The 15,357-nt window shown below is 41.5% G+C and overlaps 1 protein-coding gene across 4 annotated transcripts; it reads left to right on the forward strand.

Moving 5' to 3' along the window:
* Nucleotides 1-818: 818 nt before the first annotated feature.
* POU1F1 (POU class 1 homeobox 1) lies at nucleotides 819-14,234 on the forward strand. 4 transcript variants are annotated; one of them, XM_076328857.1, is made up of 7 exons: nucleotides 819-960; nucleotides 3,716-3,865; nucleotides 4,779-4,896; nucleotides 5,903-6,144; nucleotides 7,966-8,130; nucleotides 9,601-9,661; nucleotides 13,959-14,234. In XM_076328857.1, the coding sequence occupies exons 1-7, from the start codon at nucleotides 819-821 to the stop codon at nucleotides 14,170-14,172; spliced, it is 1,092 nt and encodes a 363-aa protein (XP_076184972.1). In that variant the 3' UTR covers nucleotides 14,173-14,234. The 4 variants fall into 4 exon arrangements, with proteins under 4 accessions (XP_076184972.1, XP_076184973.1, XP_076184975.1 ...); XM_076328858.1 differs by having other exon boundaries at nucleotides 3,800-3,865; XM_076328860.1 differs by lacking the exon at nucleotides 4,779-4,896 and having other exon boundaries at nucleotides 5,899-6,144.
* Nucleotides 14,235-15,357: the final 1,123 nt, after the last annotated feature.

A 15,357-nucleotide genomic window follows, 5' to 3' on the forward strand; every position in this document is an offset into this window, starting at 1 on the left:
TTGCTTTTACTTAGCGTGTAGTACGATAAAAACCAGGACCTTTGGGATGAGACTGTAGATGCTGTGGTAGTATAAATTAATAATAGGAACTGTGAATGAGTTTTATGTGACACTATGGACTCTTTCAAGAGTTTATCTTAGATAAACTTTTAGTACTTCATGCTTATGTAAAGCTACCTGTTCAGAAACTTCCTCCTGGATACAGCTGCTCCATATTACATGTCTGATTTACACTAGTATGTGTTAAGATAAATTGTCACTGTGCAACTGCTGGGAATTAGGTTAATTTAGATTATTTTGCTATAGGTTCTTGACTTTTGCAGACTTTCAACTGAGTTCTCAGCCGGGTTGCCTTCCAGAAAATTGCCCGGATGAGATTTTGGGGGCAGGTGTTAACTGTGGAAACCTACTTAGTATTAAACGTACCTGTCTCGTTGCTACCGACTTTGGAGACGATACTTTTTTTTTTTTCCTGGTCATTGTTCTTCACAAAAGACCTAATTGAAAATATCTGTTAAATCATGTCTCTGGTTTCCCTCTTCTTTCTCCGCCATTAATTGGACACGTATTGTGTTTGTGTGGGAAGGAAGGAGGCTCTATAGCAGTATAGCAATATTGCTGGGAAAAGAACATTAAAATGGATAAAGGGATTTCCTAGCGGTATAAATACCTGCACACGACCTCCCTGTGCTCTGGAGCCCTCCTGTATATGTATATGCAGGTAAAAAGCCTGGAATAGAGTTTGAGCTGCCGTTAATCGCGCAGGATCTGTTCTGTTAGAAAACAGGGGCAACTGGCTCTTTTGCCTGTTGGAGGGTATGACTTGCCAAGCGTTTGCTTCATCTGACACCTTTGTGCCCTTGAATTCTGACTCTTCTCCCTCTCTGCCTCTGATAATGCATCACAGCGCCGCAGAGTGCCTGCCGGTTTCTAACCATGCCACCAATGTTGTGTCTACAGGTACTTTTTAAAAATAATCTTGCTCTCAGCAACTCTCATTTGTAATGCTTTTGGATGGTATGTGTTCATCGAGTTCTGCAATATTTAAAGTGTTCGGTATCAATGCTATGTCAGATTGGGACTACATTAAAGTAGAAGCATTTTCACAAAACTCTGCATGATGAGTGAATCAGGAACACCCCAAATCTTTGTGTTTCAGCTAAATTTGTAGCTTTCTCTTAGTTTGTTACAAGATTAGGCTCAAGTATGCTACCAATGCATTAACTTAGAGCAGGTCCAAATACTGTCACTTGTTGTGGCTATATAGTCTTCAATGACAAGTGTCACGTAAATTAATTGAAAGTTTGTTTATTATGTAACCACAATTTAAAATAATATAAATTACTTTAAATAAGAAACGTATTTAAAACAGGTCAGGTTTAAATATGGCTTGGGGAAACTTTCAAGAAGGAAGAACGTTGCTTTACAAAGCATATTGCATACTGAATCAAGACTAAGATTTAAATGGGATGTTGAAAATTGGTGGCAGAAGTCTCATCAATATTTTTGAATTTTGTGTATTTGTGTGTATAATCCAATTAATTGCATTTAAATACTAGGACTATGTAATCACTGAATTATCTGAAAGAGAAACAGAGAGAGAAAGAGAGTTTTCTTGCAGCCTTAAACCCGCAGAAGTGGGATTCTGGAATACAGGAATTGTTGATGGAAAGCTTTCAGGAACAGAAAAAGAAATAGTTTTGATTTATTTGAAATTGCATTAAGGTAAGAATTTTATCTGGAGTCTTAACAAGAAACTAGCCTTCTCCTGCAATGCATCGGTAATAAAACACTTTAATGATAAGAAAAAGCACATAAATAATGAAAACTGAGCATTGGTGATAGATAACAGGATCTCATACATTAAGCAGGAGGCTCAAAATATCCTAATACGGCTGTTGGTTAGTAGTGGTAGTAGGGAATAGGAGAATTTAAATTTTGTATGAGGCCAAATTTATGTATCTGTATGATAGTTGTATTTTCTAGATTCATCTGATTCATAATAAAAAGTATATGGTGACAGCCAGCCAAAAGCTTTTGCTTGTCTGTTTCAGATTTGGGTTTTGATTTTTTTGGAATTACCACCCAAGAACAAATACCACTGTAGTCAGTGGAAATTTTGTTTGCAGGATGACATCTAGCAGATGACCCTGTGAGAACAGAAGCAGTGACAGAGGGTGTTAACTATAATGAGTAAAGGTTTACAAACTTCATACATAGATTCAGAAATTGTAATAAACAATGCCATTCAGGTGAAAGCATCTAAGGAGAATTTGTGCACAAAGTAGACATGAAAGAATTTTGAATAACACCTTATGTTAAATGTCAAAAATTTTTAAAATTCACGTGACAATTCTGCATCACAAAATAGAGGTGAATGTATTTCTGTTCAAATACTATACCATGTCATAAAGCTGATGTTCAGCAGTATCCTCAACATTTTAATTGTTATTATTTAATTTAAATAGCATCATCCTCACCATTTAATTTTAAATCCTTATTAGCAAGTTGAAAATGCTATTTTTATGCATAAAAATTATAGTCTATGGATTATGAAATAATAGAAGAAAAAACCACCAGTAAACACTTAGATCTTATCTCAACAGAAAAGTTGCATTGCTCTAAATGCATTAGTATTATTAATACAATCTTTATTTTGGGTGCATTTATACTAGTATAAGCATGCCCATTTTAGTGGATTTTATATCTGCGTAAGTGTATCTAAACAGGACATTTTACTGTTATGATTACTGTTGTAAAAAACAGATTCTAATCCCTAATTAATTATATTGTTTTGAACAACTGCAATGTGTGCTCTAAAGTGCAGTTTTACATATCTGAATGTTCACAAACATGAATTTTTAATATTATACTTTATAACAGTTACAGTGGACAGTATATGCATTTCTGTGCCTAATTATGCATAAGAAACAGCCATATCTCTCATTTTGCATTCAGTAAAAAATTGCCTGATTCTTCAGGCACTGGCGATTACTGAGCACAGATCTGAAACACCCCTGTGAAAAAACTAGAGATAAATGTGTGTTTGTTGGTGCTGATGGTGGAAAATGTTGATTCAGGCCTAACTTTTTAGAAGAGCCTAGAGTCTATCGTCCTGTTTCCCTACCACCCTGCCAAAGCACTCTGGAATGTTTTTGGTGGCTTGGCACTTAAGAAAACGTCACTTCTGGATACCTCAAAGCAAATGTCCCAAACTTCTGCTCTTGGAAACGCAGGTCTTAGGCATGCATAAAATATTGCCTTCCTTGATGCTTGTGTTCACTGTGGGGTTTGTATGACAGTGAAGCCAATCATTTTTCTGGGAACATAGAGCAAGTTCTTATGTAAGGTGAAATGAAATGGTGTCTGGAAGATGGGTGGGGAGAGGAACTGCTCTCCTCCTGGAGAGTTCAATGCTTCCCTTGCTCAGCAGTGTATGTAAACTGGGTTATGCCCGTAGATTATACTAAAAATAATGCATCGAGACCACAGCATGACAATTTGTGGTCTTGGCTCAGAGGGTATCTCACTATTTATACTGGCAGTCTCATCTGGTGCGACCTGGCCAGGTGTCTGGACTTCCTGCAGTGTTAACCTGGTGGTTATGGCCCAGAGTTAAATGCTTACTGAATGCACACAAAAACTAGGTACAAGGATACTGTCTGCCTCTGAACTTAAAGGCTGTGTCTTGAATCCTCACATATTTTCTCACCAGTCCCATCTGTTTTGTCTTTGATCCAAACTCCTATATGCTCCCGTATCCGCTTTGCCATGACGACTTTGGGAAACACTTTGGCAGGCCTTCATTACTCTGTGCCTTCCTGTCATTATGGAAATCAACCGTCTACCTACGGGGTGATGGCAGGTAAGAGACATACCCTCCACTGGGTGAGCTATTAGCATGTTGATTTTGCTCAGTTTTCCTTTACAGGGACTAATTCAAGACAGTTGCTTAAAGAAGACAGGACTGGGGTTAAGGCACTAGAAAAGGGCTTAGGAAATTAGGGCTCAGTGCCCAGAGTTTCCCCAAACCTCTGCATCTCTCTGCAAATGACTCTGTATCTTATTTCTCTCTACAAGACTGGGACACTGCTGCTCTATTTGCTCGCCTATGTCCACTTCCCCTGGAGATCATCATTTTTTGAGGGACCAGGAGTGATGTACCCGATATACCTGTGTATTACCAGTACCTGGGATGATGGAGCCCTGACTGGAGCTATAAAATAAAATGGTGGCGTAATGGAAGGATAGCTGAATTCAGCAGGACGATCATACAGATGACTGTGGATTTTTACACTAGTGAATGTATGCTAGGAGCGTATGCTAGTATCCTGCCCAGTTTTCCATGTCCCAGGCTGAGTAAGAAAGAGGAACTGTTATTCTATGCAAGTTCAAGTAGCAGTCAATGAGATAATGTGATAAACCAAATTAACACAACTCCTGGGAAATAATCGTGACTCAGAGCCAGTCCAAAATCAAACTCAGCATTTTATTTCACTTAAGATGAAGGAAATATTACAGTAAGTCAGCATAGATGAATACATCTGCATAGGGACTTTTTACAGATGGTAAGTAGATTTCCTTTACTGTGTGCAAATACTCCTATTCCATTGTCCACTAATGTAGCTGTTGCAAACATTCCTGGCATTGTTCAGATCCCCGGGAAAAGTCCATAGGTATTAAACAAAAAGTATTGCTCAGAAGTTCATTTTGTTTCATTCCAAAATAAATACACCTTCACTTTTCTCCTTTCTTTTTTTACCCTTACTTTTTTTTAGGTATCAAGCCTGCAACTCCAGAGATGCTGTCAGCAAGCCTCTCCCAGAGTCGCATCTTACAGACATGCAGCATGCCGCATCCCAACGTGGTAAACGGTGTCAGCACCTTGCAAAGCAAGTCCTTCTTCTTTTTTTTTTTTTTTTTTTTGTCTTTTCCTTTATTTTTTGGGAAAGTCTTCTTTTGTTGTTATCCTGTGTGAAGCGTATAAAGCATTCCTATGGCGTTAGAACCTCTAACGCTGGTGAGAGCAATCTGGGCAGTGAAGATCGGGAAAGTAAACGGAGGAAGGGGTGGGAGGTTAATGAAGTTCTGAGTTCTGCTACAAAGTTTTGTGTAATTTAGGCAATTGGGAAGGATGCCCTGAGAACCTGGAATTTACTGGCTGCTCCAGATACACTGAAGAGTGTTAATATTTCTCCAATTTTTTTTTTTTATTTCGCTCTTCAGGTCAGAGACTCTTTAGCTCTATGTACAATATCTAGTGAAATTCTAAGTCTTCACTCTTAACTGAATCTGCTTGTGAAGTCTGATATTTGTGAACAAAAGGTAGCATGAGATAGTTTTGTTTTGTCCTTGAGCAATTTCTTTTTAAGCCAGAACAATTGTTCTGAATTTGTTATGGGTTTTGTTTTGTTTTTTTTTCTTTGAGCTCTTATCTGTGTACTTTCCTCAAACAAATTTTACGCTGAAGCTAAACCAAGATAGTATCTTGTCTGAGCATCAAATGGTATTTACATGGAAATATTCTTTGTACCAGAAAATAGACACTGGCACATTTTAGGTGGCTCAAAATGACATAGATCCATCAATCTTGTTGTGCCACTTAATTCCAGCTGAGGCCTTGGATTGTTATTTCTTTCAGTTTGGACCATTTACCATTTTATTTAAGTGCATCACAGTTTGCTAAGAAATAGGATGGCTGTGGCCTGTTGGTCAGTTTTCATGTATAAGAGAGAGACCGTATCTCTAGGAGATCCTCACTCTTGGATACTTTCGCATGTTATATAATAAATATTACAGACATGGATCATGAGATGATGAAGGCATGTTTTTATTGTGTAGTAGTAAAGAATAACTGTGTTAATATAACAACTGAGTTTTCTTTTTGGTGTTGCTCAGGTAGCCTGACCCCTTGCCTTTATAAATTCCCGGAGCATGCCCTAAGCGCCAGCTCCTGTGCCCTGGGCCATGGCTTCACGCCTATGCACCAGTCCCTCCTCACAGACGATCCCACCGCCGCAGACTTCAAGCAGGAGTTCCGCAGAAAAAACAAGTCTGTCGAAGAGCCCGTTGACATGGACTCCCCTGAAATCAGAGAACTGGAGAAATTTGCTAACGAATTTAAGCTGCGGAGAATTAAACTGGGTATGTGCTTTATGTCTGCAAAAAAAAGGCTGAAAAATTCCAGTGAAAACCCAATTATTTCCTAATGTTTTATGGTCTAGCCTCTGCAGTTGTCTAATCATAACACTAATCCTGCCTTGCACTGCCAAACTTTCTCCATTCCTAGAAGACTTGCACAGAATTAATGAGCTTCAGCTTTTTGCAACTTAGTACGCAGAAAGTGACTTTAAACTTTCCTGCCCTTAAATTATTTGTCTTAAGTGCAGAGAAAATCATTGCTGTTCATTAAATTACATTCAGTAGCATGTGCATTATTTTGCACAGCCCCAAATTTTCTGTAACTTATGGCAGCACGTGCTCTAACCTCTCATATCCATCCTCTTCCCCATGAAGTGCTTCACCTGATGGTGCAATGTCATTTAAGCATACAAGATGGGTGACATCCATGGTAAATCTTTCATAGCAGTAGGAAGCTTCTCTTCCTGGTTTATTTTCTTGTGCCAAGACACAGGTACAGCAGCAACTGGTATCTTTGTTGCTGTCTGATAACTACTGGGGCTGATGCGAGATGGATTGCATTAGAGGGTCTCCGGTGCCTGTCTTTCACTGGACAATCTTAGCTGGGGAAAAAGGTGGACTGAGCCCTGTCTTTCTCACCTGTAGGGGATAGAGGTACATTGCAAAGTAAAAGCCTGTCCCACCCTTGTTTGAACTGTACCGAAAAAAAAAACCCATCCAGCGCCGCAGATTCAGCCCATTTATGAATATTGGGTACTCCGAATGAAGAGGTGCAATTTTGACATTATTGCTTATAACATCACATTGTATCATGACAAAATAGGGCATCCTTCTAGGTTTATAAATGTAAAAAAATTGCAAGGTTATTACAGGTATCTATGCATTATCTCAACAGCTAGAAAGTTAGTGTGTTCCATTTGCAGTGTAACAATAAGGACTGAAATAAAAATTTAGGGGTTAAAATAGTATTTGCAACTTGGTCAGTTTTGCTGTATATCGTGTATTTAATGTCAGCCACAGCAATGGAAAGGTTTGCTAGGCCCCACGCTGTTAATCCCTGTAACTGTTACTGCATCTTCATCTTGAATTTGTGAGGGAACAAAACTTCCTCTGATGCAAACAAATGACACAGAGCCTGTAAGACTGGGCTTAATGCTCTGATGGGAAAAATGCAATTTGCACAGGAAAACTAATCTGAGGTTGAGCTTTACAAGGGAAGACAGAGTTAATATGGGCTGTGGATCTGAGACTGAGACACAGATTTAGTGCAATCAAAACGCAGGTAAAAATCTGCCTCATGAGACATTCAGCATATAAAGAGATCCTGCCTGTCCTGGTGCTTAGGCAGAAGGGGAGGACGATGAGCCAGACCCCTGAACATGGCAGGTATGCATTCAGAGCACTGAACAGGGACTTGCTGTTACAAAATCAGTGTCTGCGTGGAAACTGCACCATTTCTCTGATGGCTTCAACTTAGTTGTTGCCACAAATAGCAGGAGACCAGCGGTGCAGCCAGGGATTAGCTTATCGCCATTGCACCATCTATAGAAAGAAAGATATGGGTGTCCGGATCCTTCTCAAATCCCTAATCCTAGAGTGTAAAACTCCACTAAATTAGTGTAAAACTCCACTGAAACCAACAGGAGACTGAACAAGTCTCTGAGGTGAGCTCAGAGTCAGCCACAGAGACCTCTGCAGAAAGCCCATCCTGAAGATACTGCAGGTACACACTGTTCGTAAGAGTCAGCAGTGAAGGGCTAAGCGTCTCAAGGAAAGAAACCCTTTCTAGAAAGCTCCAAAGTGACTTCTCTTTGTTTTTGACAGGTTATACACAAACCAATGTTGGAGAAGCACTGGCTGCTGTGCACGGCTCTGAATTCAGCCAAACTACTATTTGCCGGTTTGAAAACTTGCAGCTGAGTTTCAAGAACGCATGCAAACTGAAATCGATACTGTCCAAATGGCTGGAGGAAGCAGAACAAGTAGGAGGTAAAGAACTGAAATCCTCTAAATATTGATTTGCATTTAAACCAGAATCCTATGTATATGTCAAAGGACTAGTAGGTGTCTTCCATAGACTAAAGTTTTTGGTTTAGCAGCTTTAAATACTAAGGTGTGCTTATATTAAATTTTAGTTATCTTTTTTGGGTGAGCAAAAAGGGGCAAACTGAAATGCATGGAGGGTACAGAATAGCAGAAACATCACTTGGCCTACTGAAAGTAGTTTCTTTCAATCCCATCCCAGCAATCTAGCTCCACTCCTGTAGCACAGGTCAGAGCTGTTATTAGGATCTGCAGGACAGCCCATTTAGCAGCGTACGGGGATTCTTCACTAGCAAAGGACTCTTCCTTCCAACCTCTGGCATGTGAGATGTGGCCATGGGGGAAAAGATTTGAGTTCAGCTGAGGCAGTGGTCTTTAAACCCTGAAGAAGAATAGCATGGCATAGAGGTTTTTAATACAACCTTTTTGCTGCTAGAGGATTCCCTTCCTTTTGCTCAGTTACTTTCCAGTTGCAGGAAGAGTCATGGGGTTCACTGGGCAAAGTGTACTTTAGAACAGGTTGGTTGATTTACAGGAAATGCATTGCCTTAAAGAACAGCCTTTTCAGCTGGATGAATTGTGATGCTGGGAAGCAGTATGACTGGAGGTGACAGCAAAAGCCAGGACCACCACTGTACAGCACTCGCCTAGCATGGGAAGAAAGAGAAGATGATCTTAATGCTACTTTTTGGATTTGCCATTGTATTCAACAGTAGGAAACGTTGTTAAACAGCTGCTTCTGCCACACACTTCAGTTTCCTTTGAACCAAATGTAGAAAGCTTCCTTCCCCTGTAACTGCGCTAGAAACCGGAGGCTCTCCTAATGTGGCCGGCACATTGCAAGAATCGCTTGTGAGGGGGTTGTGGTGGGTAGCAGCCACTGACCGCCTGAGCAGCGTTACAGGCTTGAGCTGCAGGGTGAGATCACGCGTGCAGACAGTGGCCTCTGAGAAGCAAGGGGGGACTTGTCCATCAGAAAGTGGGGTGGAAGAGGCAGGTGAATAAATGGGGTTGGGGGCCAAGGCTGTGTTTCTGAAGAAAGAGGGTGAGGTAGCTGAGGGGTATGGAAATGGACTCCATCTCCCTAGACTATACCCCACAGGGTAGGAGGAAGAAGGTATGTCAAAGGAGGGGGCTGAAGTACGGCTCCGCAGGTACATAGGCACAGAGCCAGCGCTGTTTGCAGCTTTACTGGTGGCACACCATTTTTGCTTATAAGCACTTATAGCTGGAGGTAAAACAATGACCAACCGTCTTAAAGAAAGAAGTGCTCCTATGTGTGGTGCTGCTCTTATTCACTGGTGTTATGCTTTCTTCTGTCTTCAAAGAAAGGGACTTTTCTTCTGGAGATGATTGTGCTTGTTTTCCATTCTCTGTGGAAGGTGACTGCCAGGTTTTGTTTTGTTTTTGATACAGCTTTATACAATGAAAAAGTTGGAGTGAATGAGCGGAAGAGGAAGCGCAGAACCACTATAAGGTAATAAATATTTAGGGCATTACATGTTAGAAACCACTTTGGCTAAGATGCCTCTTGGATTCAGAATCAAAGTGTTATTTTCTATTAATGAATCTCTATAGCTAATGTTTCAAAATGTTTCACTATTTTGAAACATTCCAGTGAAAAATAACAGCATAACCCTCCAAAACCTCAGTTTGCTCCAAATATATTCCTTTTCCCAATTAAAGACTTTTTTTCAACATATGACAACACACTTTAACATGAAAAAATATTTTATTCCAATTCTGCCCAAATGTTATGATATTGATATAGTGAATAAGGTATCAGAGCACCCTTGTTTTCATTTTGGGAGGTTCTACATTATACCAAAATAAATTGCATTATTTTGCCAGAGAGTTGAGGTCCGGGAAGTTTGAGGGCAAGCTTTATACATATAATATTGCATCCCTGTCCCTATCGTCTGTCACTGGATTCTTTGAGTTCTCAAAGAAACACTTTATTGAGCTAAAGGTAAAAAAAGGGATTTGTTCTGGGAACCTCCTTCTCCTGTTTCTCACATCTCTGGTGGCCAACATCTACCATCTATCTAGTCTCGACTTCATATGGAAATCAAATAGGCTGGTAAATCATATTACAAAAACAATTACCAAATAGGCAAAATGAGAACATGGGGTATTTCCTTCTCCTTTAGATATCCCAGACTCTTATAACCTTTGGTGAATAAGAATTCACTCAGGGGGCCTCCAATGAGCTGTAGTATTCTTCCACAGGAAGGGAATTTGGCTGCCTCTGGGCATAACTCTGGTGCTGTCGGGCCCTACCCGTTACAGTGAAGTGCCTGTTCTTTGAACAGGGATCATTCCCGATGTGCAGTGCCACCTCCCAGAGATGTAGGCTGCTCTATTTTCCCAAAGCCACATGTACCTTCTCCTCACATTCAACTTGAGACTTGTTTTTTCAGTCATAGAACAGTTTGGGTTGGAAGGGACCTTTAAAGGTCATCTAGTCCAACCCCCCTGCCGTGGGCAGGGACATCTTCAACTAGATCAGGTTGCTCAGAGCCCCGTCCAGCCTGACCTTGAATGTTTCCAGGGATGGGGCATCCACCACCTCTCTGGGCAACCTGTTCCAGTGTTTCACCACCCTCAGTGTAAAAAATGTCTTCCTTGTATCTAGTCTGAATCTACCCTCTTTTAGTTTAAAATCATTACCCTTTGTCCTGTCACAACAGGCCCTGCTAAAAAGTTTGTCCCCATCTTTCTTACAAGCCCCCTTTAAGTACTGGTAGGGTGCAAGAAGGTCTCCCCAAAGCCTTCTCCTCTCTAGGCTGAACAACCCCAACTCTCTCAGCCTTTCTTCATAGGAGAGGTGCTCCATCCCCCTGATCATTTTCGTGTCCCTCTTCTGGACCCGCTCCAACAGGTCCGTGTCTGTCTTGTGCTGAGGGCTCCAGAGCTGGACATAGTCCTCCAGGTGGGGTCTCACCAGAGCAGAGCAGAGGGGCAGAATCACCTCCCTCCACCTGCTGGCCACGCTTCTTTGGATGCAGCCCAGGGTACGGTTGGCCTTCTGGGCTGCGAGCGCACATTGCTGGCTCATGTCCAGCTTTTCCTCCACCAGTATCCCCAAGTCCTCCTCGGCAGGGCTGCTCTCAATCCCTTCATCCCCCAGCCTGTAGTGATACCAGGGGCTGCCCTGACCCAGGTGCAGGACCCTGCACTTGGCCTTGTTAAACCTCATGAGGTTCACATGGGCCCACTTCTCCAGCTTGTGCAGGTCCCTCTGGATGGCATCCCGTCCCTCAGGCATGTCAACCGCACCACTCAGCTTGGTGTCACCTGCAAACTTGCTGAGGGTGCACTCGATCCCACTGTCTACATCACTGATGAAGATCTTTAAAAGTACTGGTCCCAATACCGATCCCTGTGGGACACCACTCATCACCAATCTCCACCTGGACATTGAGCCATTGACCACTACCCTCTGGATGTGACCATCCAACCAATTCCTCATCCACTGGACAGCCCACCCATCAAATCCATACCTCCAGTTTAGAGAGAAGGATGTTGTGGGGGACCGTGTCAAAGGCCTGACAGAGGTCCAGATAGACGACATCCATAGCTCTTCCTATGTCCACTGATGCAGTCCATCATAGACCATCATAGAAGGCCACTAGGTTGGTCAGGCAGGACTTGCCCTTCCTGAAGCCATGCTGGCTGTCTCGAATCACCTCCTTGTCCTCCATTGCCTTAGCATAGCTTCCAGGAGGATCTGTTCCATGATCTTCCCAGGCACAGAGGTGAGGCTGACAGCTTGGTAGCTCCCAGGGTTCTCCTTTCTACCCTTTTTAAAAATAAGCATGATGTTTCCCTTTTTCCAGTCACCAGGGACTTTACCTGACTGCCATGACTTTTCAAATATCATGGATAGTGGCTTGGCAACTACATCAGCCAGTTCCCTTAGGACTCTGGGATGCATCTCGTCAGTCATATTGGCTTTGATATAACGAATAAAATGAAGATGTGATTTCTCTCTGACTTTTGAATTAAGTATTCCTCTGAGGGGATGCTTCTCAGGAGTGAATTTGGGATGGGAGATGCTTCATAGCTCATTTGCTTATCACAGCACCTCACAAGGGATAAAGCTTTCCTCTTGGGAGGCCAGTTTCTCATCCCAGCTTCTCTACAAGTCAGTAAGGACTTGAGCGGCAGTGCCAAGACCTTGCCTGGTTTATGCAGTATGGCCTGCATGAGAGCTGTGAGTTGAGAGCATCTCTGTCCTAGGTGTTTTCCCCTGGCTAGAGGAACCCACTGAAGACTGTTCATCTAACGTTGTGGGTCTTGGTGTTGTTTTTTAACAGCTATTGAGAAAATCAGTCCTCATATTAAGCATTTTTTAGTTTCTGCTTTTACATCTAACCCCACTGCACTAGGAGTATCAAATATGACGGGTTGTCAAAGGCACAGAAAATTGAGGGGAAGTTCAGGACCAAATCCCATACAGTAAGAAAATATTAATTGTTCCTTTGAAGGCATATAGGACCTCAGTTTGAAGACCTAAAACTAATCAGGGAGATGGACTTTATCTGAACTGCAGCCTTACTCTTAGCAATTCTTAATGGATGTTTGAAGGCAAACTAGAGGTAAAACAGAAGTCCCACAAACTAAATTAAGTTAGTCATACCCTGGGCAAAAACTACTTAATTTGAATTTGTGGAAGCTATTTTATTTTATACTTGGATCAAAGCCTAAGAACCTGTTAGTCAAAAATAATGATGTTTCTATACTTCTGCGTGTGCAGAAACACCATGCTATTAATTAGGTAGTTTTGGTAACATTAGTAAATATTGCAAAATTGACCTGTAAATGAAAGACCAACAACATATTACAGATAAAGTAATGAAATAACTAGAACTCCAGCAGATACTTTGTATAGTTCTATAACAGAAATACCTGCACCTCATTTCCAGAATAATGCATAAAGTGCCCTCTCGTGTCCAAAGAAATTACAGCTACTGCTGAAGCTAGTTCTGGATGCGTCCTGGTGATACACAAGAATGTCGCAGATACTCCGTGTTTTCTGAGAATATGTAACACAAACGGGAAGCAAATTCTATCTAACAATAAGAAAAGACAGTAGTCTTAACTTATTTTGTTTATTGAACCACTCAACTTTGGTCACTGCTGACTCTGAGGAATAGATTAAGGCCGACTTTTAGAAAATGTGATGATTGCTAAAACAGCTTGCTGTAATCTCTGTGATTTCTAGAAGTACTCTAGTGCCCTCTCTATAACAAAATGAGATGCAGAACATCTCATACAACATACGACATTTCCCAAATTGTAAGTGATGGAGCTCTTCCCCTTTGTAAACCCCAATGATTTGATACAACCAGGTAACCCCAGTAACGTGCATTTGCTGCACCCTTACGACACTGCTGTGACTGGGGCAGAATAGGTGGTCAGGCTTGTTCCAATTCCTGTGATCCCATCCATGTCTAGCTAGTAGCTGTATCTCCTAGAGAACACCAAGAAGCATAAATATTTCATGATGACCATTGAAATTGCACCAAACTTGATGTCAGTTTGCCTTTAAATTACTCTGTGCTGATATTCTGCATGATGTGATGCTGTTCATGTCGGCAAAGAACTACAGTGTACTTTAAGCCCTGTGGGTTTCCTTTACGTAGAAAAAGAAGAAAACAAACCAAGTGACTACTTTCAGTGCCCTTACTTGACCCTTCTCCTGAACTAGTGGTGAAAGCCCGAATGTGTCAGAAAAGTTTTTAAAGGTGAAATTTTATCCCTTTATCCAGTATCGCTGCCAAAGAAGCCCTAGAGAGGCACTTTGGAGAACAAAGTAAGCCTTCTTCTCAGGAAATTATGAGGATGGCTGAGGGGCTCAATCTTGAGAAAGAAGTTGTGAGAGTTTGGTTTTGCAACAGAAGACAAAGGGAAAAAAGAGTGAAGACGAGTTTACATCAGAACGCCTTTAGTTCAATTATCAAGGAGCACCATGAATGCCGGTAAAGCTTTTCCATGTATAGATGTGGATTTCTGTTTTGCTTTTTGTAAATATTGTAAATACTATGTTGTTTTAAAAAAAAAAAGAAAAAAAGAAAGAAAGAAAAATCTGTAAACCACTTATTTCTCCTACAGCCTAGCCAGCTTCAGATGTAGTGTGTTGTGGAAGACCTGATTTTAATGTAAAAGGTTGGAAACAAATTAAATGCTACTGCATATTTTTAAAGAGTTGGAGGTCTCTGCTTAACTGTAAGGAACCTATTATGCATTATCCAACTAGAAATGCTTTCCAGGTTGCCCAAGTACTTGCAGTTTCCCTGTGCTGTGCCTTTCTTGCATCTGCAGTACATTTAATGACTCATGGAGAACCCCATGTAGGTACCCTAAGCATCAGGAAACAAAGCCTTTGCGTTGTATGTGAAGAAAGGTTACAAAGCTTGGTATCAGCAGCTGCAGTATTGCAAATATCTTGCCTCTGCATGTCCGTGCACATGCTTTACTGCCCCCCCCCCCCCCCCAGTGCTAACTAGCTAACTGCGCTAACCTTTGCGAGATTGTAAGCCACTAGGCACATGGCAGGGTCCCATCTCCAGTGGTGAACACTGAGCATCAGTGAGAAGTTAGAACTTCAAAGAAGAGAAGGTGAACGAGCAACCTTAAACAAGCAGGGGTGACACTGCTGACTATCTAGTTACGGCCAAGGACAGGATATACCCATGGGATCTTGTGTGACTGCCACTACATCTGAGAGCCAGGTAGAAGAACACCAGCTGAAGACCTGCCTTTCCAAAGGACGGCTCAAACTCAGCTACCCACTCGCAACAGCTGTACACCGCTGAGTGAATCATTTCAGGTAAATTCCTTGTGAAAGTTCAGGACAAAGCCATTAGAAATGTGCCATAATTGCTGTCATCATCTACGGTAGAGTAAGCTTACCAGTACAGAGGTGTCAACACTGTTCCTACTGTGTGCTCTGTCTCCACGTACCACTTGACTGCCTTAAACGGGTGCCAAGTAGAAGTGACTTTTTTATGCTTGTTATCAAAGGTAATTCTTGCTAATTTGTTATGTGCCTTACAGTTTGATTTGGATAGGCTTAGCTATAAAAATTGGGATACAATTTACCTTACCTTAAGACTTTGTGATTTGAGGGGGGAAAAAACTATAGAGTTATCAGGGGGTTTTATTACT

The sequence above is a fragment of the Aptenodytes patagonicus genome, chromosome 1 (assembly GCF_965638725.1).
Source record: "Aptenodytes patagonicus chromosome 1, bAptPat1.pri.cur, whole genome shotgun sequence".
Classification (NCBI taxonomy): Eukaryota; Metazoa; Chordata; class Aves; order Sphenisciformes; family Spheniscidae; genus Aptenodytes; species Aptenodytes patagonicus.

What these genes read in the sequence shown, in the direction of transcription:
- POU1F1 (XM_076328857.1), top strand. Translation starts at nt 819, where the DNA reads ATGACTTGCCAAGCGTTTGCTTCATCTGACACCTTTGTGCCCTTGAAT. An exon ending in GTCAGCACCTTGCAAAGCAA is followed by an intron (nt 4,897 to 5,902) that starts GTCCTTCTTCTT and finishes TTGCTCAGGTAG; the next exon opens with CCTGACCCCTTGCCTTTATA. An exon ending in AAGCGCAGAACCACTATAAG is followed by an intron (nt 9,662 to 13,958) that starts GTAATAAATATT and finishes CCCTTTATCCAG; the next exon opens with TATCGCTGCCAAAGAAGCCC.